This window comes from Brachyistius frenatus, unplaced genomic scaffold (assembly GCF_029030835.1).
Source record: "Brachyistius frenatus isolate BFR_SWC_R1_liver_20210118 unplaced genomic scaffold, ASM2903083v1 Contig_368, whole genome shotgun sequence".
Lineage (NCBI taxonomy): Eukaryota > Metazoa > Chordata > Actinopteri > Embiotocidae > Brachyistius > Brachyistius frenatus.
In genome coordinates, this window is record NW_027210967.1 from 154,827 (window position 1) to 182,555 (window position 27,729).

Here is a 27,729-nt window from a genome sequence, read left to right on the forward strand (position 1 = left end):
ACAGGATGTTCCCTGCCTTTCACCCAATTCTTCTAGTGCACTGCAAGTTATGCACTCAAGATAGTGATTGTGAGTATGTGAACAATTCATATCACTATTTACAATTCGCATGGCTTCATCTGCATCAACTTCTCTTTATGGTTTTGACTTGTCAGTACCAACCACTTTCGACTCCATGTTAAACAGCGAGAGTCCAATGAAATGTGCGTGATTTTCCCTTCTCTTAATGTGAACAGGTACAACTTTGGAGAGATCCATTGAGGCCACATTTCAGCAGTAAAATAAAATGCATAGTAATGTCTGAAAATTAGGATTTAGCCTATTTTAAATGTCTTTTTAGTTCTTCCCCAAGATATGATCTCGTGAGGACTTTCAGTTCAGTTTATCATTGAATTATAGTCCTCATGCGTAATGAAGAGATTAAAAAAGGATAACTGTGCTATCTGTAGCTACAAATGTCCAGTGGTTCAATCAGCATTTGAAACCTGAATCCTGTCCAGTGATGACTGCCAAAGACCCTCTTTCTTTCTCTCTCTTTGTGCATTTCTTCATCTCCCTATGTTGGGAAGCGTAATTTGGCACATTGTAGCCTGACTGATTCACAATACCACATAATTGCGATGTCTTTTCTCTCCTGCTAATGCGAAAAAAAGCTAATCTGTGATGGATCAAGGGGTCTATTCAAAACAGAGCCATAATAACGGCACAAAGAGTGCAGTATTAAGAAGTGAGACATATTCCAGGTTCATTTCAGCTCCATATACAGTGCATCTGTCATATCAGCAAGAGGCACCTGTTTCCTCAAGTGTTTACACACGTGCATGCATTTATTAATGAACACAGCTTCTCTGTGACTCATCGTGCAGAGAAATCTGCCCATTGCTTTGATTTCCTTTTCGGTGGGACACCCTTCTTCTGACTCAAACTGACATGACTGACATTTAAGAGTGGCAGATCTGAACAAATCACTCAGAGACACAGCTTGTGCCTGAGAGTCCTGCCACCTCATGCACAACACAGATGAACTGTTAGCTTTGGAGTGTGAATCCAGTCAGGCCTGAGTCACCGGGCTGATAATCTTACGTAAGACGAAGACGACTCCGGCAGCTCCGTCTCATACCAGCTGGAGAGGGATGGCCGGAGCAGGGTCTCTAACCAGCAGGCGACGCACCGGGCTGCTCCTGAAGCAAAGTCAAGACGAAGGAGGAGAGCTCTTCCGATCACACACACACACACACACACACACACACACACACACACACACACACACACACACACACACACACACACACACACACACACACACACACACACACACACACACACACACACACACACACACACACACACACACACACACACACACACACACACACACACACATTTACAGAGTGGCTGCAGGAGCAGATGGAACATGTAATATTGATTGCGTGAAGAATTCCCAGCATGTTCAGGAAGAAACATAGAACGAGGTTACAAACATTTATGTGAGAAGGTGAAAGTAAGTAAAGAAATGAAGAAAAAGTAATTAGATGGTGTTTAAAATTCTTACCTATCAAATATGTGATGAATAGAGCACACGGTGCCTGAACGGGTTGTAAAATGCTCCATAAACCTCAAACAGATGCCAGATACAGTTAAAATGCAGCCTGCTATTGTGTGATTCACCTCATAATTTGATCCCAAACTGAATTATTTTATTCAGAGAAAGACAGCTGAGAAGCAAACAAACCATTAACACCGACTGTCAGCGCAGTCGTACCGAATCTTGGCAGATGCTGCACGCTTTTGTCTTCTGCAATCTGCACTCATTCATTCAATTTCAATCTTAAAAAATAAACCCTGCGTTTCAACTCTGCACAATTAAATACAAGATTTAAACATCATTATCAGATAATGGAAATGGTGCACGTTTGGTGAGATCAGCTCTAAGAATAAGCACACTGTGAAGTACATGTGAAGAGTGAACTACATTTCTCTTCCTCTCGGGGTTTCCTGTGCGAGGAAGCAGGCCGACCCGCAGGAGGTGGTGTCATGATCCACAGTCCATCTTGGCTTGAAGTACAAGCCATCCTGGATGAATATGAAGCACCCACACCACCCACACCACCCACACCCACACCACATGCTGAGGCTGCACTGTCACAGTGTGTGTGGATCAATCTGCAAGCTGCTACTGTACTTATGCTGCCTTCAGAGAGGAGCAGAGATTGCAAATTTAAAAAGCATTTTTGGATATGTTTTGCATACACTTTGCAGTAAATCGATTTTTGTTCCAGGACGCTCCTCACAATCCCATTAAAATTATAATTCTGACATTGGATCGGCAGACTAATGAGCGTTCAGCTCCCTGAAGTCACCGTCCACTCCAGTGTGCAGCATGAGTATCTGTGAGAGGCGCCTCTGCCTTCTCACAGATGCAAATTTGAACTTTCTACGTGATATAGTGCCTACATTTTATATACACGGACACCCATATACTTTAAAGCACTGCCAGACAGCACTCTCATGACGACTTGAATTCTGATTTTCTCATGTTCTCCGGGCATGTTTGGACCTAAAGTTCATGCCATCCGGCTCCGGTCGGGTGATTTATTTGACTCTGGCTCTTTACACCATTTGGACGTCTTGTTGTGTTGTAATATCTCTATTACAGCTCCAGCCTCTCTGGGGTGAGAGCATCTGTCGCATCGTGAGTTAGGAGGACCGAGACACAAGAGTCATATCATGACTGCACAGCTGACTACGCTGTTATGTAATCATAACGATGCCTGGCTTGAATAACAAATGACTGCACAATGATCAGCACAGTCCACTTATCTCGACATTGATAATATTTCCATGTTGTTGAATTTTCCTAAATGAATTAATTATTCAATTTAATCAGACATATGTTTAACTGCATTAATCAAAGTTAAAGGGTTTAATTGAATATTATGGGATTAGTTTCATTTGGTATTTTTGGCAATCTAATATCTTTGAGGTAAGAATAAAAAGAAAAGCTAATCAAGCACTCGGATCAAATTAAAATGATTTCCCCCAGAATTTAGCCAAACTATAAAAAAGCTAATTGTCTCCTGGCTCCAGTTTCATGATTATTGTTCAGACATGACAGTGGTATCAATCTTCTCATTGACCTTTTGGGAAGAAAGTGAATATCATTTTTTTTTTTACCGTTATTCCTCTGAAGGTTTGAAGAAAGATTAAATGTTGTTATTTGGCGAGCTTTTCACTCTAATATGTTTTGAACAAAGAAAAGAAAAAAGAGAAAGTGGCATTGAAAAGTAGTTGTATGCAAACATTTCACTACCAACCAAAAAAGTTGCACTTTCTGTTTTTGATTCAAGGCTTTTGGGTTTTGGATTTTTCAGTCTGTTTGATGTTAACCTTGAATCCACAAAGACAATAAACCTTTATGAAATCAATAGTTCACCTCCCCACTTCTTATTCCTTTATTTATTTCATTTGTACCCAATGGGGCAGCTCCTTACGAGAATGGTGGGTCTGAAAAAGGTCATGAGCCACAGTAACACCCACTTTTTCATGACAACATGCATTTTATGCTCTTCAGGCGGGTGAGTCACCAGGTGTCTCTTTTCAAAGAAATATCAGTCTTATCGAGGGTTCATTTGATGCAAAACTTATGCTTTTACTCAGAGCCACACTTAGTGCATGCAGATAAAAAAAAAAGAGCCACAGAAGGCAGTTTGAACAGTGAGAAGGTGAACGCTGAGCAACGTGAGTGGCAGAACATGTGGGTTAGAGAGGATGGATAGTCATGGGCTGCAGGGCCATTAGTTCATTCATAAAGAAGTGAAGTTCCTCCAGGGAGAAGGGAGCGCAGAGGTCTGTCATACATCAAGCTTTAATGTCTCGAGGTGAGGTTTGACTGATGTTTTCTTTTGTCATTAATGCTGTCATTAGTCTTGTCTGGGTTCACTGTATGGAGACACAGAGGTGTGCTAAATTTGTAAAAATAAATAAAAAGATGATCACAAATGGAACAAAACAAAACAAAAAAGATTTCAGTCCACACAGAGATGGACTGAGGGAACGACATAAAAGATGCAACAGACATCATGTGAAATGAAACTTGGCATCTGATATTGTCTGAAAGCCTCCGGGTGCTTTTCCTCCGCTGACCCAACCAAAGCTGCCACAGTCTGCTGCTTCCATTGTGCATGCGACACTGTGGCAGACCTTCCCGCCAGGTTCAGGCTGAGCGGTCGCCATCCCTGCACAATGTGGACATCAAATAAACACATTTGTACAATTTATTTATTTCGTCAGCAGCCATGGAAGGCTGCAAATAAGGAGGGGGAACAGGTGGCTCATAGGAAATGACAGAAAGTATTGTGAACACAACTTGAAATCCTCTTGTTTAACAAGAAATCAGCAACTTTGATTACTTAGAAACAGAACACCTTTAAAGAGAAATACTTTCAGTGTGTGTAGCTTTCTTTCGAACTGTAATTTTTTTTTTCCACTTGTGTTCATGGAAAATCATAGAAAAATCTGTCACAGTTTGCATTTGCTCTTTCCCTCTGCAGCTCTGCTTTCCCTCTTTAATTAATAGTCAGCCCCGCTATTTCCGTGGCGAAGCCCGCCCTCTAGGCGCTAATGCACTGTTGTCCAAAATATCTCAGAGCTGGTATTAAAGTCCCCTAAATCAGTAAGAACGACCTACTGCTTACCATCTGGCTGTCGCAGCCTGGCAAGCCAGAGTTGGGGCGATAATTGATGAGAGAGGAGGGAGCAAAGACACAGAGGGGTCCGCCTCATGGCCAATAACATATCGGTGGCCCCCGTGATTGGCAGCTCCCGGTGAGCTGTCAGCTTCTTCAGCTGCAACCCTGTAACTCTGTGTAATTGTCCTCTTCCATCCACATCTCTCAGGCTATCTTCTGTCTGGATACAAAAAAAACAAAAAACACAACAAAGTCCCTCCTTTGGTAAGTTTTTATTTAAAAGAAAAATACTCCAAAAGCAAAACACCATTTTTTGTTTTCATTAAGGTTTAAAGATCATTCTGCTGTGAAACATGACATTTGCTGTCTACTGTGGGACAACGGAGACCTCGGCTCAAACCTCGGTGATGATCCACACACCGTAGTCTCAGTGACAGCAGGCCAGCTGCTGCCTCCTTTCTGGAACGGAAGACATGTGAAATCTCAATTCAACCTTGGACTGCTGTGTCCTCGTATCAAATCAAAGGGCATTAGAGGAATTGAATGGACACACAGACACACGACTGTTCTGGCTGAATACAAATGCATTATTTTAGTGCTATAGTCTCGGGCAGGAGGCGTTATCCCCCCACTGCTCAAATGACAGCCCTACCTGTGTTAAGATGTTACATGACTGCGAGGAAACAAAAGTCTGATTGTGTTTTGTTGTGATTCTGGAAAGAGGTCCTTCATAACGGTGACGTGTTTCAGGAAGGTATCATCTTATCAGGTTAGGCATCGTAAACCTGATGAGTTTACCTGAGCAATATGTTTTTTCTCTCATGGTAAATTTGTGCAGCGAACGGAAAAGAAAGGTCACCACGAGTTACTTTCTGTTTTTCAAAGAGCAGGTGAGAGATTAAACCTCCTCGTTCTCAGGTGTGTTCAATTAGCAGGCAGCGGATGAAGTGGTCCACAGAGGACGAGGGCTCGCTCAGTCACTGGGACGAAAATATTATTACTAACTGTGAATGGGCCTCGTTGGATTTGATCCCCAATGAACTTCATTTCTTACCTCGTGCTCGGGGACTAATTTAGTCCCAGGTGTTAGTAGCTAAGTGGAGTTACCGAGGGGGTTTAGCACAGTGTTTTGTTTTCATTTACAAGTTTTTCTTGTAGAACCTTGATGTGTTGATTTTGTGGCGCTGGAAGTGCATCCTCCCCAGTGACTAATTAAGACATTTAGGGCTGCGGATAACACCTTAACTTGACACAAGCTTTAATTTCTAATCAGGCATTCGAAGTGCCTCCTGCCTACGCCAGGCCCGCAATGAATGGAAGATCAGGTATTTACCATGAAATCTCTGCTTCATTACATACATCTGTCCAATTAGCAAGCCTCTGTTTTACCAACTCATTCCCATTCTGAATATTTTATCCACATTTCATTCATGTCTGTCTACTCCATCTTTCATATTCAGTGAATAGATAGTGGAGTGGTTTTATGTCGTGCATAGAGGCTCACTGCTTTAACCGCAGTAAAATTGAGTACTGCCAGTTATCTATTTCAGTAACCTTTTGGATTTGAAGTAATATTGGAACATAATTAATAATAAAGGATGTTGCTGTGCAACAAATGTGCAACAACTTTTCCAAAATAAATGTCTGTGAAATGTAAATAATCTGTTTTTTCTGTGCTGAAAGATTAGATAAATAAGTGTTGATGGTTCATAGACACCACACTAGGAACTTTGTAGGGAATTTATTTATCTAATGATCCGGAGCTCTTCCTGAAGGAACCAACAGGCTTTCTATTTGTAATGTAGTTACACTCTTAGGAATGAACTGAGTATTTGGTATGTAATAAATGGTTTCTATCAGACTACTATAAAGTCCAACAGATAGAAAAAAAAAAGATGTAATGAAGCCTCCTGTGTAGAAGACAAAGAAAGATGTCCACCATCTCACTGGTCTGGAAATTGTGCAATTATATTAGGAATTAGTTTACATGTGTTTCTTGGTAATTCTGTAAAACAATGCATTCGCATTTATATTCATGAGCAGAAAAATATAGTTTGGAAAAGTTCTGAAGTGTCCTACGGTTTTGAGTTGCCCTCAAACCTCTCGTGTCCTGTGTATATTGGTTGGTCAGGTGTCAATCAGCCAATCAGGACAAGGGGCGGGGCTAAGACCGATGGAAACAGGTGAAAATGGAGGTGTCGCTTTAATTGTAAGTTCCTGAAAAGTGTGTTTTCTTACCGGAGTATTTTGTAGCAGTGTATGGTCCCATAATGCAGGAAAGTGATCCGTGTTTGGAGCCGTTTCGTGTCGGTAAAACTCTTGAAGTCCCGCTGAGGTCATTGCCACGTCGGGACTTTTTTCCCTGCTAATAAGTAGTGCTCAGGACTGAGCTGCATGCCGAGGGACTTACTCAGGACGGGTTTTCCTCATCACAGCGCCTCCTGCTGGACACGAAGACTGCTACCTGCAGCTTTCTGAAGAACCGTGAGTACTGACCAAACCTTTTCCTAGAGGATTTCACAACGTTATGGTACCACCACACTGACTTATCAAATCCTGGGTATTATTTTTTAATTTTCTGTGGGTCACCATTTTGTTTTGTAGTAAATGTTGACCGTTTTCATTCAATGCGTGTGGTTTAGAGATGCATGTGTTCAACAAATGTTATTTCAGCTTGGAAAGCAAAGGGATAAAACTGGGCTACATATGAATGCATTGGAGTTTTAAACTCGCATTAACGGTATAGCTGCATCTGAAGATAACCAGGCCTCTCTGCACCTTTAGTCAAGAGTCATACGCTTAAATGAGGCTATTTGTAGACACCCTATAATCTATATCTACCTCAGGAGTAATCAGGCACCTTTGGGGTGTGATGGTTTGTAGCAGAAAACAATATGAGGATACTTTACACAAATGCAATGCATACAATACCTGACGTAATATCTCTATAAAGTGGTAATTTGACATATAGATATGAGAGACCTTGTGTAAGCACGATGAATAGTACTGCTGCTCTAAGGATCAGGCTGAAAAACTGCATAATAACAACTATTACATCAATCGCTGTGTTGTTTTGTACAAACATTCATAGTCTCCAAACCTGCCATTGGGAAACTATATAGCATGTCTGTATGACGGGTTGACGGAGGTGGTCATGTTGCAAAATAGTGAAAAAGTCTGAGTAGGGATGAGACTGAAGGGGAAGCTAAACCTCAAGTGGTATCTCTGGCATCATAGGAACTCAAACCTATGGAGAGGTTGCCATAACCTTGTGATAACATGATGTGGCAATGATATAACTTTATGATGAAAAAGACAGAATAGCTTCCATCCACTGAAAAATCACCCAGGAGGAAACGTCTGTTGATGAATTTCGGCCGTGTTGAGATGAGTGAGCGACCCCCGGTGCAACGTAAAGAACCCGCTGAGGGTTTGATGAAGCCGGATGGTGAACAGTAGGCAAGGTGGGACACTGGTAATATTTCTCTCACCTCCACTGTTTGGCACATTTTTTGACCTGCTGGGATTTTTATTGGCAATTAAAATTCAATTCGGGTCTCTCGGAGGAGAAAACGGATGTTTGAAGGGTGTTTGTTAGAAGACGAAAATACAAGAAGGAAAGTGTTGAAATTGATGTAGAAACAAAAAATATAGTAACAGAATCACCTGGTGGTTTCTCAAGGCAAAGAACAGACATAGTCAAATATTATAATTATTTTATTTTATTGCCAACATTTAGCCCGGTTATGTTTAGAGGAGCAGTTTATTATCTCGTGGGCATTCTCAGTGTTACTTAAAAAGGAACAGATAATCAATTCGACATCTTCCTACAAACAGTTCTCGTCTGTAAATGTTTTGTGATTTAAAGGATCCAAGTCAGTGAGAGGACTGGATTTTCTCACCACATCAGCTGGACGCCGTTTTAATTTTTTTTTTCTCCAATCCAGTGAGGATTTCACTGCATTTATATTCGGAGTTGATTGGATTTACTTCTCCCCACGACAAAAAAAGGCCTTCAGGCAAAGTCATAATTGTGAGACCTTGAAAAAGTCAACGCACAATAGAGTGGCATAATTTGAATTCGTTGCACTCCATTATGGTTTGTGGCTGAAGCACACTGCAAAGAGAAGCACAGAGTGGATGGATCCAATATTTCAAAGACATGTTGGAAAGAAACAAAAAAAGGTAAATGTTCATTTTCTCTGTCTCCCTTTGAAGTAAACTCTCAAAGCCTGACTTCAATCTCCCCTCAAACCTCTGGTAAGAGTCCTGATAACACAATACACAATGATGTAAAGAGGACTCAACATTATGCACTATTCATAAATTTCACAAAAATACTGGATTGTCCTTTTCTGTATTTGTCTGTTCTATTAGCAGCAAGAATTTGTTAATTGGGTTAATTTGCATAAACAGCAACAAAAAAAAAAAAATGCATTTAAGTTAACCTCACAGACCTCATGAAAAACACTGGCCATGTTTTTCTCCTTGAGTAATTATTCTGTTCAAATAGCATATATTTCTCTCCAGGCACAGAGTGCTCGGGCTGAATGGATGCTGCCGCTGCATAATGATCCTCAGACGTTTGTTTCCTAGGCAACGTGGGGAGGGCATGTGGAGAGGGAGGTATAAAAACACCGGCAGCTCCTCTCTGAGTCTTACTCTGAGGTAAATGCACTCGCTGTCAACACAGACGGACTCGGAGAACTTGCTTCGCTGTTTGCCAGCTTCGTCCTCGTCTCACTTTGAGGGCTCATTTCTCCAAGTAGCTGTTTAAGAATGATGCGACCGAAAGATTTGCGCCAGGGCTCTGGCACCAAGACCTTCCTGGACGCCATGCATGGTGGCAAAGTCCACCTCGCGCGTTTCATCCTGGACGCCTTGGATGGGCGCATTATCAACTCCAAGACTGAGAACAGCCGCACCCCGCTCATGTACGCCGTCTGCCTGCAAGACCTCGGGACCAGAGCCAAGTTCACCCGGCTGCTGCTGGAGAAAGGTGCCAATGTCAACTGCCAGGACGAAGACGGTCGCACTGCCCTGAGCCTCGTCTGTGAGATGGGCTACCTGGACGTGGTCAAACTTCTGGTGCAGTTCAACGCTGACCCGGACGTCTCCGATGCCTGGGGCAACAGCGCGCTCATGTACGCTGCCTTTTCTGGGCACAGTCAGGTTCTGGAGTTCCTTGTCAGGGCTTTCAAAAGACTTGGCCTGAGGTTGGACAGGACCAATAATGCCGGTCACTCCGCCATCGATGTGGCCAACTTCTTTGGGCACAACCCGTGCGTCCAGATTCTGGCATTTCCCTGCAGAAAGGGTGTCGGCACAGAGGATCCACATGTTGATGCAGGCGCCGCCGTTGAAGGAGAGGGCCGCCGGCCCAACAGGCTCCCCAGGCAGGTTCTGGAGAGGTTCTCCAAGCAATTAAATAGTGAAGACCAGCTGCCAAGGGTATTTCAGAGACAGCTGCGGATCGGAGACAGCAGCAGACTGTGGAACCGTTTCAGATGTCCCAGGAGCCAGTCTCAGGAGGACAACCTTCGCCACAGCTGGGCTCTGCCTCCTCAGCTTGGGAAAAGCCAGACTGAGGGAGATCACAGCATCCTCTTCACTGCCAAACAACTGCAAAACAGCCAGCTTAGAGACCTAAGGGGGGCTAAAACACTAAACTCTCTTCCCGAGCCGAGCCAGAAAGATGTCAGCCGAGACACGAGACTCCCAGAGCGACCCGTGGACAGTTTTCCTCTCTGGGGAAAGGCAAAGTCATTTAACCTGGACCTCCCGAGCGGCAGAAAGCAGTCCTATCAGGGTGATGTGCGTGACATGAGCCTGTCGGCCATCAAATTAAAGAGAGCATCGCTACAAGATGACAGATGTCTGATAGACAAGATAGAAAGTCAGGGGAACACTCGGGGCCTGACAAACGACGCTGACAAAATTGCCTCGTTGCCAAAACCTCTTCTACACGGCAGGAGTCAGCCCGCGAGAGCTCTCGAAGAGAATGTCAGATCTCAGGATGAAGAGGCTGATGAAGAGGCTCCATCAGGCAGAAGGCAGCAGCAGAAGAGGGGAAGCTTCGGCCCGACCGCCAGGCACAACAAACTTCTTTTCGCCAGGGGGGAGATGGAGTCGGGGAAGATGCCCGGCCGGACTCCCGGCTTCGCGGGCCTGGGGACCCGACTGCTGCGTCGATTCACCGCACCGGAGTTCATGAGGATGGTGATAGACTGCTCGTCGGGCTCCTCCAATGGCCGAGGTCGGATGTCCCGCTCCGAAACCTTCCCTCTGTCTCACACACATCAGCCGGTCAACAGTCAGCCGAGCGTCGACAGCATCAGCGGAGTGAAATGTGAGTTCGAAAGCTGCTCGTCTCAGTCCACCCTCGATTAGAAGAAGGACAATGTCAAACAGTAGTGATGTCATAACAGCACTTCAAAATCTGACAATGCAGTTTAATTGCTTGCCATCATAGCGATATAGCCTATATAGTGAGAGAAATTATAATCCTTTGCTTTTGTTGTTTATTTTTTTCCAATATTAATTACTGATTTAAAAAAAAAAAAAGTTTAAAGCTAATTGTTCAGTTGCATAAAGCTGCATACAATTTTGCTAACCCATCTTTGAAATTATTTATAAATGAGCATCATAGAGTCTGAGTTACTGAAAATTAATATTTTGTTCCACATAAAATTTATAGTACTTGAAATCTAATGTATTTGATCTGTGTTTATAAGAAAAAAAATGTATTTTGCTTAAAGATATTCAGTGAATGTGCTTTCATGCTAAATACCTAATAAATACTTTAAAACACCGGCATATTCAACTCGTGATTATACGTGTGAGGGGAAACAAATGAAAGGAAGTCTGCTTCGGTATGCATCATTTATTGATTTATACAAAATTAAAATGTGTAATTCTCTTTTTCATGGATGAGCCACACAAATAGAAATACGTGAAAGATGTCAACATGTATCCGTGTCAGAATACAAAGACTATGTGCAAAGTGTTTCTTAGCAGGCTGGCGTCCTGCAGCATCACATGCCGGGCCTGTGTGCTTTATCTACGCAAACAAATGCAAATACAGTCACGCACATCTTCATCAGGACCAACACGCACATCTGGTGATTTTTTTTTTTTTTCTTTTAAAAAGTCTGTCACAATACAAAGAGGGTTGTATCAGAAGCAAACACCGAGATGTCGCCTCACACACACATGCACTCACACATACACACAACTATACACTCACATTTCAGGAAAGAAAAGTAACATTTTCAATTCATTTCATATAATTTACTGCAGTGAATCAGCAGGTATAAGGAAGGACCTAATATCCAGTATTTTTTATTTACATTATTAATTTATCTGTTTATGGTTCAAGTCCATACTTAACAAAGAAACCTTATTTGCAACTTCACATCATACAAACAACCCACAACACCTTTTGGAAATAAATAATAACTATGAAAAAAGAGGAATATGTTACGGGTGTTTTTCCAATAGTAGCAGCTGGGCTTTCATCTACCCATTTATTATGCTTATAAAGGAGAATTGTCTTTCACATCCCAGTTTGGTACATATTCAAGCATTCACATCAGGCCAGGTGTGCCTCCTTTTGGCCATGCAAAGAGTGTGTCGTCGTCCACTTTCCACAGCAGAGTGAGTGTGCAGAGGCAACATTATCCTTGCATAATAATGTCACGATGAGCTACTGTGGTTTGAGCCTAACACCAGCTTTATAAGCTTTATACCGCTAGCAATAATGCCCACTATGAACACTATAAAGGATTTTTTTTTTTTGAGTAGCACGTGTTCGGTACATAGTTATGTGGAATATTGATTTTTGTTATCAGTTTGATACGCTCCACGGTGTGCTGTGTACAATCCCACTGAATGTTACAGGAAGCCAATCAATATTCGGCTGGAACCGAGTTGAGAGGTGAGGAATTACATGCTGCCTTGAACTCACTCCTAAAGTGCTTCTCTCATGCCCGAGACCATGCGGTGTCTGTCGACCGAACCTGCGTCTCGCCGCCGTCACGCTGGCAGCAAAACGCTGTCACGGTCCGCTTCTCTGGAGCTGGTAGCCCATTGGCTTGGGTGCGAGAGGAGTTGGACCCCGGTGCTGACCCTGTTCTGAGGCCCGGACGGGTCAGACTGAATGGTTGTCGGAGGGGCGGGAGCCCCGTAGAATCAGCAGCGGGACATGCGTTTGCGGTACTGCTCCACCAGTGGGACCAGGCACTGAGGTGAGCCGCTCTGCAGCAGGAAGGGGTGCTCCAGCAAGTCGGTGGCGCTGGCCCGCTCTAAAGGGTCCCGAGTCAGCATACGGTCCAGGAAGTCTTTTAGGACTGGTGAGATCTGGACCGGAGAGAAAAAGGTACATAAATCCCAGAAATGATTGCAGTAGTTATTTGGTGCCTTTGTATGTGTTGAGTGTATGCGAGTCTGTTCTCACCTGGCTGACACTTCGTACAGTCGGAGCTGGCTCATCTCTCAGCCTCTTCATCGCTGCTACGGGCGTTTCACTGAAGTACGGTGGCTCCCCATCCACCATCTCTACGACCATGATACCCATCGACCACACGTCCACCTGGTGCACCATCGCACGGGAAAAAGAAAATAGTGGAACAGATTGCCACTGTTGGCTGTTATGCTGCATGACAGAGATCACCACTGTTATTTGGTGTGAATGAGAGTTTAACGTGTGCCTCCTCACCTCAGTGCCATATGGTGATTTGGAGATGACCTCAGGAGCCATCCAATAGGGTGTCCCCACTAGAGACTTCCTCTTAGGGATGTCCTTACTGATCTGAGCACAGAAACCGAAGTCTGACAGCTTTACCTGTAGAGAACCCCCCCCCCCCAAAAAAAATCACCTTACAAAGAGAAAGCAAAACCGAGGGGGAAGGAAAGAATAACATGTATGACATGTCCGTACCCTTCCGTCTAATGTGAGTAGTATAGAGTCGCTCTTGATGTCTCTGTGGATGACTCCCTGTGAATGGAGATAGGCCAGAGCCTGCAGAACAGCTTCACACACTGTGGCAATCTGCTCTTCACTCAGCCTGCAACACACACACACACACACACACACACACACACACACACACACACACACACACACACGCTGAATTTATATGAACACTTTTTCCATTTCAACAAGATAAACGGCTCCGAAAGCTGAAATTCATGAATCGCTGCATATTAAAGGCAACGATAAAGAGTGCAAGGTTCAAAACAACAAGTCCCACACTGCAGAATCAGGAAGGAAACACCTTCATTCCTCTGCAATGTTAATGTGAGCTTGATATTTTACAAGTGCAACATAAACATATACGATGTGGGAGACAAAAAGACATTTTCAAGCAGCAGAAAGGTCGCTTGTTTACTGCAAAGCAAAGTAATAACTGCATGCTGTATTCTCCCACACATGACTATCATTAGAAATACACATCTGAAACTATACAACATAAAAAAATTATAGTTATTAATTTGGGTAGTTTTCTTCATTTAGAGAGATTTGAATGAGTCCAAACAATATTTGACACCTGAGGATTCCTCTTGATGATTGTTCTGTCCATATACTGATTATTCTAGTCTTTGACAAGCAGTGGCTGTGACAGCTGGCTCATTTTATATGTCATCTGGTTTAGGAGGACATTTTTCATCCCTTTGAGTCAAGCGATCTAACCCTGAGGTCAATCTATGGAGATCAAGCCAGCCATCTGTTAATAAGATTAAATGAGGTTCAAAACAAAAACACGGTACACTCCCTGCTGCTGATCAATACGTGTTCCTCATTTTTTGACGTGTGCACCACTAAACAATGCGACAGCATCAGGGGATCCAATTTCTACCCAAAATTGACATTTCACGTGGCGTGGAAACATGCACAAATTCAATGATGTTACTGAATTATTATTTGTCCCTGGAGGAAAGCGTCAGACGTGGAGTGAAAGAGAAGACGAGTGATGTCGTGGCACTGCTGGGATCAACTCCGTTCACTCATCAGTTGATACCACACTACCCCCTTGTGGTCAATTTAGGGGTTCAAAATTATTTGACAATAAGACAGAAAACACCTTTTTTTTTTGCAGCTTTTTAAATCTTTTCTTGATGGTGTTGGTACCTGGTTTCAGACACAATGTTGGTTAGTGCTCCACCCTGCAGGTACTCCATGATGACCCAGAGCTCCTCCTCCACCAGGGCAGACTTAAACATCTCCACCACATTCCTGTGCTGATAGTCCCTCATGATGACAACCTGCAGCATGAAACATTCATGTTAGCACCATAATATTCAGAGATGTAATAAAAAATACATTTTGGCCATTTAATGTTAAAACTATACAGCAATTTAGTTCATTGAACTGCATGATTGAAATTGGTCATCAGAAGAGGCTTTTAGTCTGTATAGTGTCAGTCAACCTCTAACGTGTCTTTAATTAGAGGCAATTCTTTCAAACATAAGTGACCTAAATCAAGATTACCCTGATGACATCATCAGGTCTCTTAAGGATGCATGCTTGACGCCACTGAGGACTTTATTGAATGTGTTTTCACAGGCTGAGTAGTTAAAGGCTGAACCACAAAGTGGTGCTATAAATGAGCGTGCATGTGTTCTGGAGTTACTTGCATTTGTCTGTGGGATCATTATTTTTTTTTGTACCTCATTAAAGAGCAACTCCCTCCTCTGCTGCCGCCGCAGGTCCATCATCTTCACCGCCACTTGCCTGCCGCTGTGCTTCTCTGTAGCGATACACACCACCCCGGTGGAGCCCTCCCCAATCTTCACAAAGTTCTCCAGATAAGATCGCGGGTCGCCCTTGTCCACCACCATCTGCAGGGCTGCCTTGAACTGTTCGTGCGTCACCTTGGGTGGGTCGGGGGGGGGTCTGGGTGAAGGATGCTGCGGGGGTCTAAAGGCAGGGGAGCACGTACCTGGAGGACTGGTGGCGAGTGAGCCAGTAGGGGAAGGTCGAGGTTGGGAGGGGCTGTCCTGTCGGGGGTAAGGAGGGTTGGGGCATCCGGAGTGTCTGAGAAAGGGGTCCGGTCCACTGGGCCTCAGTCCTATGTTGGGAGACAGGCCCAGGGTGTAACTGGCTGAGGAGCACACCGTCCTCTGCGGTCTAATGCCTCCAACAAGAGGACTGCTGGTGCCAGTGGGCAGGAAACCGGAGTGGTACCTCACTGCCGAGTCGGCCTGCACGATTCCAGAAAAAGGACGAGGTGAATTAGAAGAGAGCTGAAAGGTAGTTGGCCACCTGCCTCAAGTTCATGACCCACTAACTGTTAATCAAGTCCTTCGTTTTCACTCTGCATCCACTTCACCTGACGTGACCCCTGTAAAGATGTTGCTTTTGGCCCCATGTGTCCTATTTGAGATCTTGGCAAACACCATCTTTCAACATTTACAATCCGCTGGCACTTTAAACCCACATCTCCTTTTTTTAACACTAAAATTAAATTAAATACTCAAATGCCAAACTGTAATCACCTTTAGTGTAAAGCCGATCAATAAGCTGCCTCACTGCAGTTCCACAACCTAAGCACTAAAATGATCCCTGATGATTTCTTGACAAAAAAAAACTTTTAATGTGTTCGATGCTCGTGCACAAAAACATGCTGAGCACTGATAATATGATGTACATAGCATTACCAGAAATATGCATATACTGTGTGTTCTATGAATAATGGATTTTCAGTGCATTTCTTTGCTGCGAGGATGCGCAACGACTTACTTTCAGGTCGTAGGAGGAGAACGGCCTCCCCGGGCTGTTCTGTGGGTGCATGTACATCGGTACATTGGGCCGGAGCTCCGTGGTGACCGGCCCTTGATCTCCGTGAGGCTGCTGTACAGTCATAGCCGGGCTGTAGAAACAAGCTACAGGTCTCTGACTCGGTGGCACTCCCCTGGGCAGCTGGAAATCTCTTTTCCATATCACTCTCTCCTGAGGGCTGCCCACCTCACCGCTCAGATAAGCCCCGTGGCTCAGCGCCTGGATGTTCTGGGAGTGAGCGGGCTGTGACGGTCCCTCCAGGGAGCTGATGCCGACTTCGTAAGTGGACTTGGCCTTTGGCAGGATGCCATTGGGCTGCAGGGTGATGCTCTTCTTCATCCCCAAGTACGGGGTGTTGGTCTCACTGTGGATGTTCCTGGCCTTCTCCCTCCACCGCTCCTGACCCTCGTCCTCGTCCTCGTCCTGGGTCAGGCCCTCGTACTGGTAGGCGTCGCCCTCGTTCACCTCCCCCAGCCTTCCCAGAGATTGGGCCCTCTTCCTGGCCGACGGGCTGCTCTTCCGCAAAGAGTTGGAGCTGGTCACAGACAGACGGCTCATGTCATTGATCATGGCTGCGATGTAGTCTCCATGACCGATCATGCTCCCGCGCACTATGGTCTGAAAGGGGAGAGGCGTTTGTCTTTATCACACTTCGTATGCCGTGATTACATTATAGAAAGATGTTGGACTGAAAGGAATAATGAGGGTGACATAATCATCGCTCAGAGGCAAGTTATATTTAGACTTGGGAGTTTCAAAAGGACATTTTTGTCATTCTTCAAAGACAGCGACTTTAAATCGTTTCCCCCAGCGGCTTATTTTGACAATACACTGACAAATATACCAGGCAAACGTTTCACGACACACACTGCAAAGACAGAGCCGCTACAATCGCTCCTGTATTTCCACACATTTTACGACCTTTCCAGTGGAATGCACAGTTGGCAGGCATGAAAAAGCAAAAGGCCGAAACTTGCCCTGACACAAAATGATCAGGCAAACTTTAGATGTTTTGCCAGAACGGCCTAACTGAGTGAGTACACGGTGGCTTCTTAGTCCGTCTCAGGCTAGAGTCACGTTCAGTTCACAGTCAGTCAGCAGCGTCTCCTGTTTCTCTGGTTTGGTGCCATAATATCAGCACAGTGGGGGAGTAGAGGTCAGATGACATCTCACCCACTGTAGCACCTCTCTGAGAGGAGAAAACAGCAGGTGATAATGTGCTCGCTGAGATATCGTCTTTTAGATGATACTCTAACAATAGCTTGAAACTTTTTTCACGCGTCAAAAATGTCTTCCATTCTTGTTTAAATCAAGAATGAATTTTCACCCGTCTATTCTGTTCGATCGGTGACTTCTTTTTTTTTTTCTCTGCATCGCCTCATTCCTGCGGGTAACACAAAACTCATACTGATGATGCAATTAAAAGTATAAATCTGACCTCAATGCTGACACAAGGGCTCTCATATTGCACAGCACTAATCACAATCACATCATGGAGCAAAATGAAATGTTGGTGTTTCCTCTATTTTTCTCATTTCTGGAGGGCCATGAAACGCCTCCACAGTGTGCTCCATGAAGCGTAGAAATCCTGAGATTTGCAGGCTTTATCACTCACTGGCATTTCCTTTGCTGTACCTGCACTTTTTATCCCTTCTGCTTGACATCTGTGGGAAGGCACCATGGACTGTTATTAATTGCCTGCGTGGAGTAATAAATCTTGTGGCCCCTGTGAGTATTCAACATTGTACAGTCAGTGTACAAACAGGATCATTAGCCCAGCCGCATGATAGATAGGAAAGCAAAAAGATGGGGAGGGGAGCGGGCTTTCTACCTTGTCATCAGAGGATTATAGCATTTTCTGAGACAGCAGAAATCCTTCTGCAGCACTGAAAAGCACTTCTGCATTGATAAAATTATAGCAGCAAGAGAGTGAAGCTAAACTTTTACAGTGACAGCTCATGATGGCGTTAGCGTGCCATTCAACAGTGGTCAGCTCAGGTTATGGTCAGAGGATTAATACAGAGTTCAGTTGAAGGTGTGATATACCTTCTTTGGCCTCAACTCCACCTCCGTGATCCTGGAAGGGTCCACCATGGGTCTGGGCCTTCGCAGGTTCTCTATGAGGCTCTGCCATTGTGTCGGCAGACCCACAAAGCAGCCGCGCTTGGCGTCAAATGAGGTGTGGACACGGTGCTCAAAGTTCTTGGGCGCTGAAATCTCAGGCCTCTTCTTTTTCTTCTTGCGAAACATCCTCAAGTCCAGAAGGGCGACAGCCTGTCGGCTTCAAAGTGTCCCTGCACAGACAATTATTCAGCTTGAAATAAGTTGCACCCAGCATGCAGCACAATTTAAGTAACTGTGATCTTGACATTTGAAAATAAGCAGATCTCTTCTGCCACGGTGATTAAAAGGTCGTCGTTACTGACCTCCCTTCTCTGCTCTCTATTCTCTGGCCAGATAAATAAAACCTGCCAACAGATGATCTTTCCATGCGGTAGAAAACATCCAAAGTGTGTGATCTAAAAGCTGCTCTGTGTCTGGGATGTGGACGTCCCACGCTGCCTTGCTGGCTGTCACAAGCTTGTGCCACTGAAAACAGCTCCAAGGAGAGCGGATGGATTTGTAAGCACGTGTAATGAAGGATATCTGGTCAATTAAGGCTTATTCATCCTCTGTGCCCTTTTACTGATGAGCACGCGGCCGGGCTGGCCGGTGCCCACCGGCTTTCAGTGCATTAGTGGGACGAGTACAGCACACAAACACACATCCATGCGCACACGTATATACAAACACAAATATACCATGACAGCCCATCCTTCATAACCCCTTTAACCATTGCAAAGCCCTCTCAAATTAGCAGCTCATGTGCCCTTGATTGCAGGGAGGGCAACCACTTAATCTTTGGATGGATGGTCCTGCATTCGGCGAGCCACTAACTCAGGTCTACTGTACGTTAAGCTTTATTTTCCATTCAAGAGGAGGGGAATAATTAAATAAATTACATGTCATTTCCTCAGCTGCACAGCTGCACTGGGAGATAATCACTCACATTTAAGTCTCATGATTAGAATTAATACCGTTTTATGTATCTCACAGCATAAAGGACGTCCCGGCGAGCCCAGCGAGAGGAGCCTGTTCATTGGTCCACCACTTCTGATACAGATTGAAATATCTCAGTAACTATAGGATGGATTGCCATGAAGTTTTCTGCAGACGTTTCCCCAATGATGAACCCTTTCCTTTAGTTTCTAGCATGAACTGTTGCTACTTTGAGCCTCAGATTTTTCATCTGGTGTGGTCAGGTCACATGTCCAATACTTTGGTTTGTAACCAAACATTTGCAAATCTAATCATATTCTCAGAATGCTCTTTTTATTCATTCATATCCACGGATGTTTCCAGCTTTGCCTTTTTTCACGTGAGATAGTCGTGATTGAGTTTGTCTTGAACTTGTGACTAACAGCTGCATCAAGAGGCCACCTGTAGTCAGAGTACCTCACATCAGGTAAACGTCATATCTGCCTAACACGAACATGCTACCGTTATCATTGTGATGTCAGCATGTGTACATGATCATGGACCTCAAAACACTTCTTCGCTCGTATTTATTGTCGCACAATATAGGAACGAATTATGTGACCAATGCAGAGGCCTACAAGGTGCCCTGAGAGTATCAGATACAATCTCTCATCATGCACTGTGAAATGGTGGGAGCTGAGGAAATGAGTTTTGCAGCACTCTGCAACCCAGCAGGCGGTCGCACTGACAGCCTTTCCTCCCTCCACCTCCACCCTCTGACCGGCGTGGCTCTAATCGGCATCGACGAGGCCTGTTATTAGATGTATCGGTGACTAACCCATCACTGGAGGGTAAAAGGAGGTCAGGCCCACCGGTAACATCAGCTAAACCTGCTTCATTTACAGGGAGGTGGGGTTAGCATCAGGGTGTGTGTGTGTGGGGGGTGTGGGGGGTGGGGGTGGGGGGGTTGGGTACTGAGACGTGTCACCCTCCGAGGATAATTCAATCACAAGGCTAATATGCTAAGTGTTGCATAAACGCATCACTGTGCTCTCCCTGTGTACATAATGTGGTGCTGGGAAGGACTTTAATTCTATCTGACAGGGACATCATGGTGTGAGGGCTCTCAGGAGGTGGGGAGGAGATTACGGTCAGATCTGGATGTATTAGAGAGACAGGGACCCAGTTACTTTCCTAAAAACACAGAAAGGCTTTTAACCACCAACTATAACTCCTCTTTTTGAATAACAGATGACCGAAAAAAACAAGCTGCAAAACAGAAGATTGTGAACTGTTTTTGTTTTTTTTCACTTTTCCGCTGCATGAGAATCTGCTCAGAGAGCTGTTTAACATGCAGACGTTTTCTTCGCCTGAACAAATATTTACACATTTATGCTGTATTCTTTTACAAGCAGATCAATCAATATTTACTCATTGAGTGAAATGTAAACTGCTCCGGTCCTCCACTGCCAGCGGTGACAGCGTGATACTAGCACAAACAGGGCAGCTGGTTTTTATGGTGCTTCATCAAGTTTCATTAGTTCAAAGCTGCAAGCGAACGTTTCACAGTATTCATTATTCATTCTTGACCATTGTTTCCCTCTGCAGACTCTAGAAATACAAACCAACCACTGTAGAGACAAGTAGAAACACACACACACACACACACACTTTGTAGACTCTTTCTTGGGCAAAATTAGTTCAAAAGTTGATACACTTATTGATTTACCAGCTTTAATCACATGCAACTGGCCTTATAGTGACCTCTCTGACTGCCAGGTTTAGAACTGTCTTGATAACAATGTGCTATTGATTTCGAAGTCCTTGCTGTAGTATGCATGCACAGCGCTGAACTTGCACAGTACACAATCTCGCTTTCTGGTCACATCCCTCAAAACTGCAGGGACTTGACCCTATGCCTCAGTGGCTTGTCTTGAATCTATCAAAGTGCTGAGGCAAAGCTCAGCCAGCTGCTGTCAGGGATATGAGCAGCCAGAAAGGATGAGGTCACCGTAAAAATTGTGCTACATTAGGTATTTCCATCTCTACAACTTTGTGCTGGAGCAATAAATTAAACAAATCCAAATGCATGACCTAAAAACTCCCAAATCCTGTCATTGAGAAATAAAATCTCACACACAGTAAATCAGCAAAAAGCTGGTTGCAATAAATATCTGTGAAGTCTGACTAAACATAAAACCTTTGAAAAAAGATGATGAAGCATACAAATTATTAAAAAAAAAACATGCAGATCCCTCTGCAGAGAATCACCACTTAATCCCAGAACCAATCCAAGCTCAAATGAATATCCAATCACAGTCTTACCCCGACCGGATGGACTTTCTTCACCTGGCAGAGGCCTCCAATGCCACGCAGCAACTCAACCGGGCAATCCATATGTTCCCCACAGACAACATGACAGAAGAGGAGTGGGCATGCTCTCCTTCCTCTCATGTTCAAATCACCCCGAGCAGGAGTTGTGGTTGAGTAGGAGGGGATCGAGAGATGAGAGAGATATTGGATTTGCTCGATGTTAGTGCTCCCAGCTCTGGTTTTTTTTTTTCTATTTGCCCTGATTTCTGCTTCTCTCTTTTTGTTGGCGTGCATGCAGAAATGTAGTGTGTGTGTGCAGGTGACTGTGCTTGCAGGATTAGTATGGTGTTCAGTCCTTCACTGATCTAATTTTAGGACACATCATCTTCCCCTCCCATTTAGCATCAGACGCGTGTTTGTTTTGTACAGGATTCATGTCAAATAGTGAGGTGAGGGTGGGAGACGATGGAGATGAGGTAATCCTCTTTTTGTGTTTGTCGATGCACGTATAAAGCATAATCCAGCTATACTGAATTACAGGGGGGCTACATCTATTTCATAGTGGCATAGATAGCATCAAGGTCTTAACTGCTGTTTTTGGACTCTGCAGTGCAGCGTGGAGGGCTTAGAGATTGCTCTTCTATCAGCTTCATTATGATGACCGTTTTGCCCTTTGAGTGTAATGAGACTGCCTCTCAAGGGGAGGGGTAGGGAGGGGGTTGTCTTGGTTGGTCATCTCCTCCTTGTGCTTTCTAAAACACACACACATGCACATACACACACCATCTGAGGGCAGGAGAGAGGTAGCAGGCGCCCGGACGTGACTGGACAGTACAATAGTAGTGTTTAGGATTTAAGTTGCGGTGTCTTTGAAGTCACCTCCGCACACACGGAAGGACTGTCGATAGGAGATGACGTGTGCTGTAATAAATGCATTCAGTGACATGGAATAACATGATGCTGCCATGCATATTTCATGTTAGTGGTCTGAGACATCATGCGTGGTGAAGCACTCCTAAAAGGAATACTGGAGAAAAACAAGCATCTTCTACCTCTGTAAAGTCACAAAAGTGGCCGCTGCTGTTTACAGTTTTGTGTCTTTAGCCGGCGGCGAGACTCTGAGGCTCCGACGGTCCGGCACTTTGGTCCCGTCTGAAACACCAAACGGTTTGCCAAACATTCGTGGTCCTGAGAGGATGAAACCGCCTGACTTTGTTGATCTCCTGACATTTTTCTTTTGTGTGTGAATTTTCTCCTATGAAATGTCTGAACATCTAATTCGGCAAAATCATGGGATACACATAAGATTATAGCAGCTGTTCTGAACTACATAAGATTCAAGAGAAAAAAGAAAAGTGCAGCTGTACATGCACTATGCCAGTTTTTTTTTTTCTCTCCAAAGTGGACAAACAACAACTTCCTCAGTCCCTGATGTATCCTTCTCTCTCTTAAAAGCTCCATGCAGGAGTAAGGACACAATGTGGAGCACACCCAAGGGCAGGCAAGTGAATGTTATGGGCTAGTTTTATTTTCTAGCACTTTACCAGAGAAAGTTAGTGAGCAGAATGTGTGCAAATGATGATAAAATCATAATCACACAGAGATGATACCGAATGAAATAGCCGGTTATATCCAAAAGCTTTTACAGTTCAGTGTGTAAAATTAGACATTACACAGGGATGACCCACATTCACAGAGAGTTCATTGATAGTGACATATCTCGGGGTATTTCAAATGTCACGTAAGTCGCAGCGATGCGTCATGTGTTGGCTTTCGCTCAAATCTCCGCACGAAGTCGTGCAAGTCGGGAACGGTCGAATTTGCAGAACCGCTGCGATTCTGAGAAAGTAAACGCTAAAACAAAACACAAAACGCTTGTCCATCATTTTCTCCATATCTGAAGAAAAGGCTTAAGGATTGGAAGCACTGGACGTAGTAAAATACAATGTGGGTGCCGACCAATGTGAGCTGTCAGTTCTTTAAAGGCAGACATCTGCGCTGGAGCGAAGCACCGGTCCTGTGTTAATATTGACAGGAGGAAACAAGAAGCGAGAGGGTCAAGCCGGAAGCAGGAGAGGACACCTTCGACAAACAAGAAAGGAGGAAGATAACGAGAGGACGGAAAGAAAAGTGAAAGCTTCTGACCGGATGGATATAGATTTGAAGCCGTCAGTGACAATTTATGTTTTCATGCCTAATTTGGTGTCAGAGTCGTGTTGATTGGAGCCCTCAGAGCCGTGAGGACGTAACCTCGTTTCTCCATCGTCTCGGGCAACTTTTCTTGCAGTAAACAAGCCACAGCAGAGGGGACTCGAGGACAGGACGCTCGCATCAACACAGCACATACATCATTCTGTCACCTGACATAATGGCACTGATTCTCCCCAATGAGAAAAAAAACCGGCACGAAATCGAGTTTGTTCTGCCCTGCGGCGAGCAGCGTGCACATCATACGCAGTAAATGCTTCGGTCTCTAGCTACCCTGAACACCTTAAGATAATGACATTGTAACAGCAACACTTTCCAGTGTTCTGGGGCTTTTATGGGATGTTATTTGGATGCTGACTCGTCACTAGAAAAACAGGCTCCTCTGTGAGGGAGACTGCATCTCCGTGCTGTGTAACAATATGTATTCTCGGAGTCAGGAGAGTAAAGAGATGCAGCACCGACCGACACTCTGTTTAATTAAAGATCCTCTTGGCTCTCACAAGTGCTTTGAACAATTTGACGCTGTGCTGATCGAGCCGTATGATCACGCTGGACCAATGGGATGAGCCTGACTCTTCTCTCTTGGGTCTAATTTATTGATGCTCCCGGACTCGGTGCAAGCTTTACTGTACGCGCATGTGCTTATGAAAGCTTTGATTTATATTTTTTGCAGCCAAGGCCTCAGCGTGTCTCTCCAAAGGGACAAAGCCCCGACCATTTTTCACTTGGGATTCCTTCATGGTATCAATCTGCTACAACTCCGCCGCCCTCCTCGGTCACCCAGCACGGCTGCTGTTTCTGCTCAGAGAGAGGACTCCTGTCATTGTCAACTTGGACCATTTTCTTTTTTAATCCTTAGTGCTCGACGTCTCACGGCTGGTGGCAACGATAAGCTGGTAACGCACGCCGTCTCCTCCGTCGGCTGACATGAACATGACACGCACCGTTCCTGAAAACAGTCGTGAACACAGCGGGGCGCACGACAGCGATGCACCGCTGACACCTGCGCGCTGTGTTTACGTCTGTGCGAGAGGTCCCTATCACTTCCTGTCCCGTCAGCGCGGCGCTACACGAGCGAGAGTCGCCGCCGCCTGTCAGTTTGTGTTTCAGTGCGAGTCTGGAGAGCAAAAGGGGCGACATGAGACAACCTCCAAAAAAAACGATCAGCTTCAAAATATGATGGAGGGTGAAGCAGATGTCCAGCTGTGTGTGTGTGTGTGTGTGTGTGTGTGTGTGTGTGTGTGTGTGTGTGTGTGTGTGTGTGTGTGTGTGTGTGTGTGTGTGTGTGAGATCATGAGTAAATATGTGTGTGCATGCACCAAAGAGACCTTCTCTGTCACCTGTTCCCCCCCCTTCCCTCCACCTCCTCCTCCTTGAATATCAATGAGTAACCTGACACATGGTTGTTACTTGCAGAGCCTCCATTATGTCATCATCAGGTTTATAAAATGCACAAATGCAAATGAACCGTAGCTCATATTGATCACCGCTGAACGTTTAAATCTCGATGCAGTTTTTTTTGCAGGGCGCACAGGGTCAAGATTATCTTTTGGTAGCAAGTGACTGACTGTTGTGATGCTGTCAATAAGAATGATGAGTGACACGGCGATGCTCAAAGCACTGGAGGAAAACCGGAATCTATACGCTTCTTTAAAACATCTTAGCCTTGCATTGATTTTCACTGCGGACTAAGCATCTCATCGAAGGACTTTACAAACCTATTTTCTACAATACTGACCAGATTTCTTGTCTCTTAATGGATCAAATTTAGAATCAAACGGATCACAGTTCAAACATCGCCTCCCGTGTTTATGCAATCTCTCGCACAACAGGTTTTTCTGAATGCTAAGAAAATATATCAGTCTGCTGTTTCCCTCCAGCATCCATTCACTGAAGTGTACGGCAGCAGCTTGAATCTTCACGCACCGGTACGACCAGAAAGATCACCTGAGAACTCAGCCTACACACACACACAATCCACAGTAGGTAAAACAGGAAGCGTCTGTCCTCAGAGCCCGTAGTCATGGCAGAGTCTGTATTTGTCAAGTGCGATCGGTCTGGAGAAGGAAAACATTTTCTGGGGGATGCGTTGTCGGTTTTTCCTTGAAATAGAGGATGAGACAGAGCAAGAAAGAGGATGATGAGGAGGAGTGAGCAGAAGGTGAAGGCTCTTCTTTTTGAGATGCAGTCCATCACTGAACACATCCAGCGACCCTCTCAGTCGCCCCCCCTTTTTTTTTTTTTTTTTTTCACCCCCACATCTGCACCTGCCTTCAGCTCGGAGCCTCTCCACCTCCTTCTCCTCTTCCGCCACCACGGCTGATGCCTACCGATGGCACATACTAGCCTGCTCTTTATCAATGATGTTAATCCTCTTTTCTCTCTCTCTCCACCCCCCCCCCCCCCACCCCCTCCTCTTTACCCCACTCTCCTCACCGTGCAGCGAGGAAACGAGGCTCTGGAGGGATAAATCGTTGTTAGAGGAGAAAAAATAAATAAAAATCAGTCGTTCCCCTCTTACCTTGCCGTCCAGTGAAGAGAGCCTCTCTCCTCCAGGAAGGGTTTGGAAGCGAGAGTCTACACATACACACTCACACACACTATTATACACAGCTCACTCACATTCACACACACACACACACACACACACACACTCACACACAGACATACAAGCTCTCTCTCTCACATACACACAACGACGAGGAGGGCTGGCTCTCAAGCGAGAGCACACTGCAGGCTGCCGCTTGCCTGGGAAAGCCTGATGCGTTCCTCCCTCCAGGCAGAAGCACACACTGCCATCTCAAAGGCTCTTTGTTGGGGCTGATTCATCCCCGGGTCCGCGGCTGAGTGCTGGTCCGTGTACCGGTGCCGGCTCCCGGGGACGTGGAGTGGCCGCACAAAGAAGGGACAAAGCCATGAAAAGGAAAGGCAGCATCCAGGAGGAGAGAATATCACGGCTCCATGTAGCTCCTTCCATCCAACACCCCTCCTTTCTCTCCCTCTACTTCTCAGGCTCGCTGTCTTTCTCTCTTACAGACACACACTCCCTCCCACCTCCCTCTCTCTCCCGCTCCCTCTCGCTGTCTCTCTCTCTCTCTCTCGCCCTCCTCCTTTCTCTCCCTCTCTCTTTATCACTTCCCTCCTTCATCTGCCTCCTCCCTCATTGGACTGCAAAAGAACTGATAGCGGCGTGTGTGTGTGTGTGTGTGTGTGTGTGTGTGTGTGTGTGTGTGTGTGTGTGTGTGTGTGTGTGTGTGTGTGTGTGTGTGTGTGTGTGTGTGTGTGTGTGTGTGTGTTTTTCAAGCTGGTTTCCAGTGACTGTAAGAAGAGGAGGGCTCCTCTAAACCTCATCACCTGGGATACCTTTCATCCACCTCCATCTATCTCCTTCTGTCTCCTTTACATGCGATGTGGGTGACACGAGAACACGAGGGTGCCGCGTTCACCCAGTGTGCTGCTGTTCACTCAAATGCATTATCCATGGCAGGACAGGGTCGGGGACGGCAGATGGCAGGAGGGGTTTCTGTATCTGGATGTGTGTGTAAACGGGGATGTGGGGCTATTTACGTAAGAGGGTGCAATTCTCACCCGAACAATCTCTTTTGAGTCCATTGTGACCCAAAAATCTTTTGTGGACGAAAGGCACAAGAAACCAAAGTTCTCCAGCGCCGCCTCGGCCCCACATCGGATCCAGCATCCTCGTTATTTGAGTGAAACGTTCCC

At 45.1% G+C, this 27,729-nt stretch overlaps 2 protein-coding genes across 3 annotated transcripts; one reads left to right on the forward strand and one right to left on the reverse strand.

Annotated features, from left to right (window-relative positions):
• Positions 1-9,340: 9,340 nt before the first annotated feature.
• On the forward strand, positions 9,341-11,499 carry LOC138636301 (ankyrin repeat and SAM domain-containing protein 4B). Its single transcript, XM_069724247.1, has one exon. It carries the CDS (start codon positions 9,468-9,470, stop codon positions 11,076-11,078), a length of 1,611 nt encoding a protein of 536 aa, XP_069580348.1. The 5' UTR covers positions 9,341-9,467; the 3' UTR covers positions 11,079-11,499.
• A 63-nt stretch (positions 11,500-11,562) lies between these two features.
• LOC138636300 (serine/threonine-protein kinase PAK 6) lies at positions 11,563-27,070 on the reverse strand. Of its 2 annotated transcripts, none has more exons than XM_069724246.1 (9): positions 26,755-27,070; positions 18,514-18,761; positions 16,429-17,085; positions 15,357-15,890; positions 14,818-14,951; positions 13,627-13,753; positions 13,405-13,530; positions 13,144-13,278; positions 11,563-13,046 (listed from the first exon to the last, which is right to left on the reverse strand). In XM_069724246.1, exons 2-9 carry the CDS (start codon positions 18,715-18,717, stop codon positions 12,879-12,881), a joined length of 2,085 nt encoding a protein of 694 aa, XP_069580347.1. In that variant the 5' UTR covers positions 18,718-18,761; positions 26,755-27,070; the 3' UTR covers positions 11,563-12,878. The 2 variants fall into 2 exon arrangements, with proteins under 2 accessions (XP_069580347.1, XP_069580346.1); XM_069724245.1 differs by having other exon boundaries at positions 26,528-27,070.
• Positions 27,071-27,729: the final 659 nt, after the last annotated feature.

Coding starts and splice junctions, on each gene's coding strand:
- LOC138636301 (XM_069724247.1), top strand. CDS start 9,468: ATGATGCGACCGAAAGATTTGCGCCAGGGCTCTGGCACCAAGACCTTC.
- LOC138636300 (XM_069724246.1), bottom strand. CDS start 18,717: ATGTTTCGCAAGAAGAAAAAGAAGAGGCCTGAGATTTCAGCGCCCAAG. Junction 14,952..15,356: donor GGGAGTTGCTCTTTAATGAG/GTACAAAAAAAA, acceptor TTCATGCTGCAG/GTTGTCATCATGAGGGACTA. Junction 13,047..13,143: donor CTGTACGAAGTGTCAGCCAG/GTGAGAACAGAC, acceptor TCTCCGGTCCAG/ATCTCACCAGTCCTAAAAGA.